This window comes from Neopelma chrysocephalum, unplaced genomic scaffold (genome assembly GCF_003984885.1).
Source record: "Neopelma chrysocephalum unplaced genomic scaffold, ASM398488v2 Primary Assembly neopelma1_24, whole genome shotgun sequence".
NCBI lineage: Eukaryota > Metazoa > Chordata > Aves > Passeriformes > Pipridae > Neopelma > Neopelma chrysocephalum.
The window spans coordinates 22,766,152-22,769,018 of NW_020897693.1; the positions used below are offsets into that span (position 1 = coordinate 22,766,152).

The window sequence follows — 2,867 nt, forward strand, 5'->3', positions numbered from 1 at the left end:
TGCTTGGTGTGAATTCATGCCCACACAAATTCCCACTCTGGCCCGGAGGGCTCTGACTTTTAGCCACGAGGTGGGGTGAGCAGCTAAATTTCTTAACGAGCATGTGCGCAGGCAATGCAAGGCAGACCACCATGGAGTCGGGATTTGCCAAGCTAAATCATTGGAAAAAAATTCCTTCTCAGCTTCAGCTTTTGCTGCTTGATCCGCGGAAATGTGCAACCTTAAACCCCAAGTTTCCAAAACAAATGCATACGGTGCAAGCGAATAACACAAAAGCAGCAGGGGTGGACGGCTGTACTGGTGGAGGAGCTGCCAGCCCTGGGCTCTCAGCTCTCTTGCACTGAGTTCAGCCTTGCACCCTGGTGGGCCGATGGGGAGGAACCACGCAAAAAACAGGCTGGGAGCGACTCGGTAGTGAAATAGTTATCTCGGCTGGCTTTCTCGGTAACTCTTGGAAAGTCCCCGAAATGACGTTTCTAACCTAACAATTAAAATGGGTTTAATTATAGAGAAGCTCAGAGCCCTGGGAACAAGCACCATCTACAGAACGAGTAAACAACTGCAGAAAATAATAGGCTGTTCACTCCCCTACTCCTCACTTCTGGCCAAGGCGAGGGGAAAAAAAGAAACTATAAAGAGAAGGAAATTCGAGGAACCCGATTGCTCTCCCTAAGTAAATAATAATAATAATAGAAATCTGGAATAGCCTGAGCCTGTGGGGGTTTCAGTTGGTTATTTTGGCTGTTCTTGAAGACCAAAGGAGGGGAAAAAGATCAGCTGCCAGTGCAAAGTCCAGATCCCGCGACTCCAAAGCAAACAGAGGAGGAAGTGGATCATTCGTTTGAAGTTTTCAGTGCAATGGCTGCTCGGGTCAGCGCTCTGCAGCCGAACTCAGGGGTTTCTGTTCTCCCAGCCAAGCCAGATCGCAGGGCTGGAGGAAGAGCCTGCAGCGCCAGGCTGGGCCCCCCTCTCCCGCCTGCGCGGGGCAGAGGGCCCAGATGCCATTGCTTGGCCTTAGGGGAAACACCCACTGAATTCATAGTTGGGAAGAGCAGTCGCCTCAGCTGGGACTAAAGGGGATAAACGGGCAGAGACTGGGAGCTGAGGCACTCTGGTACTGATAAGCCTTGAGCAGTTCAGCTCGTTTTTATTTTTACAAAAACTGCCACCATCTTCCCCCTCCCTCCCCTCATATCGAGATCAGAATGACTCATTGAATCATACTTTGTCTACTAAAACCTGGAACAGATTACTTGCTTAGAGCCTTTCTTTTCTTTTTCAGTTTTACAATGTTCAGTTCTGGGGACCGGAAGAGGACTCTTTGGGGAGAAAAGGCAAGATTTATCAAACGCTCTTTTAAAGGGCGTATTTTAACAACTTAAATTAATGTGGATGTGAGCTATTTCCCCTTGTAGAACTTGCCAGGTTTCAGTAAAAACTGGAAAAAAGGAGTAAGGCTATGGGGGGCGGGGAATGGGGGCGATCAACACAAAGCCCGGCAGCGCGCACACACTCCGGGCAAGCGGCCGCACCGAACACAGATCCGATCAGTTTAAATCCAAGCAGACAGAACCCCATTGGATTTTCGCGGGAAAAAACGTCCGGCGATCGCGGAGCGCGGCGCGGGGGCCGCGGAGCCGCCGAAGCGGGGCCCGGCCCGGCCGTTGGGCGCGGGACAGGACGGGACGGGACGGGACGGGACGGGACGGAACAGCCGCGCGCGCTACCCCCACCGCGCGGAGGGCGGAAGGGAGCGCGCCCACCCCGAGCCGCGCCCCGCGCTACACACGCGCGCGCACGCGCACACGAGGATACACGCGCACAACGTGGAGACGCGCGGACAGGGGCGCGCGCAAATACGCGCGCACACTCGCGGACACCGCACAGGCGCGCGGACGCGGACGCGCGCGCGCACAGGCGCGCGGAGTCAGTCGGTGCGGCCACACAACCGCCCCCTCCGGAGCGGCGCGAGGCGGGGCGCGGCCCGGCCGGCAGAGCCACCCCCCCGCAGCCGCCTTGCGTTCTTCACCCCCCCCGTCTCTCCTCCCTCCTTCCTCCCGAAAGTTTTTCTGGGCCTGCCCGCCCGGGTGATTCAGTCGCGGTGTCAATCACCCTGCCCTCCTCCACCTCCTCCCCTTCCTCCCGCCGCCGGCTCCTCCTCCTGGGGTAAGTCCGAAACTTTATAAGTTGAGCCTTCCTCGACTCGCTGAAAGTGAGGAGCGGGTGCGGCGGCTGGGTGGGCTGGTGGCGGCATCAGTAGCAGCGGGGGGAGGCTGCAAGCCGGGGCGCTGGAGGCTGTGCCTTACCCACGCCGTGACTCCTCGTGTCCGAGTGCCGCTGCCCCACTCGCTTCCCCCCTCGCTTGCCGAAGATGTCCACAGCGCTGGTGTCGCCCACCATCTTCGACTTGAGCGAAGTTTTATGCAAGGTAAGGGGGCCGGTGGGGGCTGCGCCACCAGCTCCGGGACTATTCTTTGGGGTTCGTGGGGGTTTTTTTGGGTTTTTTTTCCCTGTTTTCTGGTCGTGAGCAAGTTCGGCGCTGGGACCGGAGGGCGGAGGGCGGGGACCGAGCAGGGGCATCGGGGCGCGGGGGTTTCCCGCCCATGCTTCCCGCCTCCGCCGCTCCGGAGTGGGGAAACCGCCCCGCACTCCTGGCGGGCTCGGCCGCGGCGCCGAGCGGGGGGGCGCGTATCCTTCCCGTGCCCCTGGGGCCGCCGCGCTTCAACACGCCCGGGCGCGGCGCGGCGGGCGGCGGCGCTGCCGCGGGGCCGGGCGGGCTCCGTCCCGGCGCCCCAAGGGGATCGGGGGGCATACGCGGCGCCCCGCTCGGCGCCGCGGCCGAGCCCGCCAGGAGTGCGGGGCGGTTT

The 2,867-nt window shown here is 60.2% G+C and overlaps 1 protein-coding gene across 1 annotated transcript in view; it reads left to right on the top strand.

Annotated features, from left to right (window-relative positions):
* Nucleotides 1–1,960: 1,960 nt before the first annotated feature.
* The window catches only part of ZFP36L1 (ZFP36 ring finger protein like 1), a 4,300-nt gene continuing 3,393 nt past the window's right edge, over nt 1,961–2,867 (top strand). The window contains 1 exon segment of the mRNA XM_027708127.1: nt 1,961–2,428. Within this exon segment, the coding sequence (XP_027563928.1) occupies nt 2,372–2,428 (57 nt within the window). The 5' untranslated portion in view covers nt 1,961–2,371.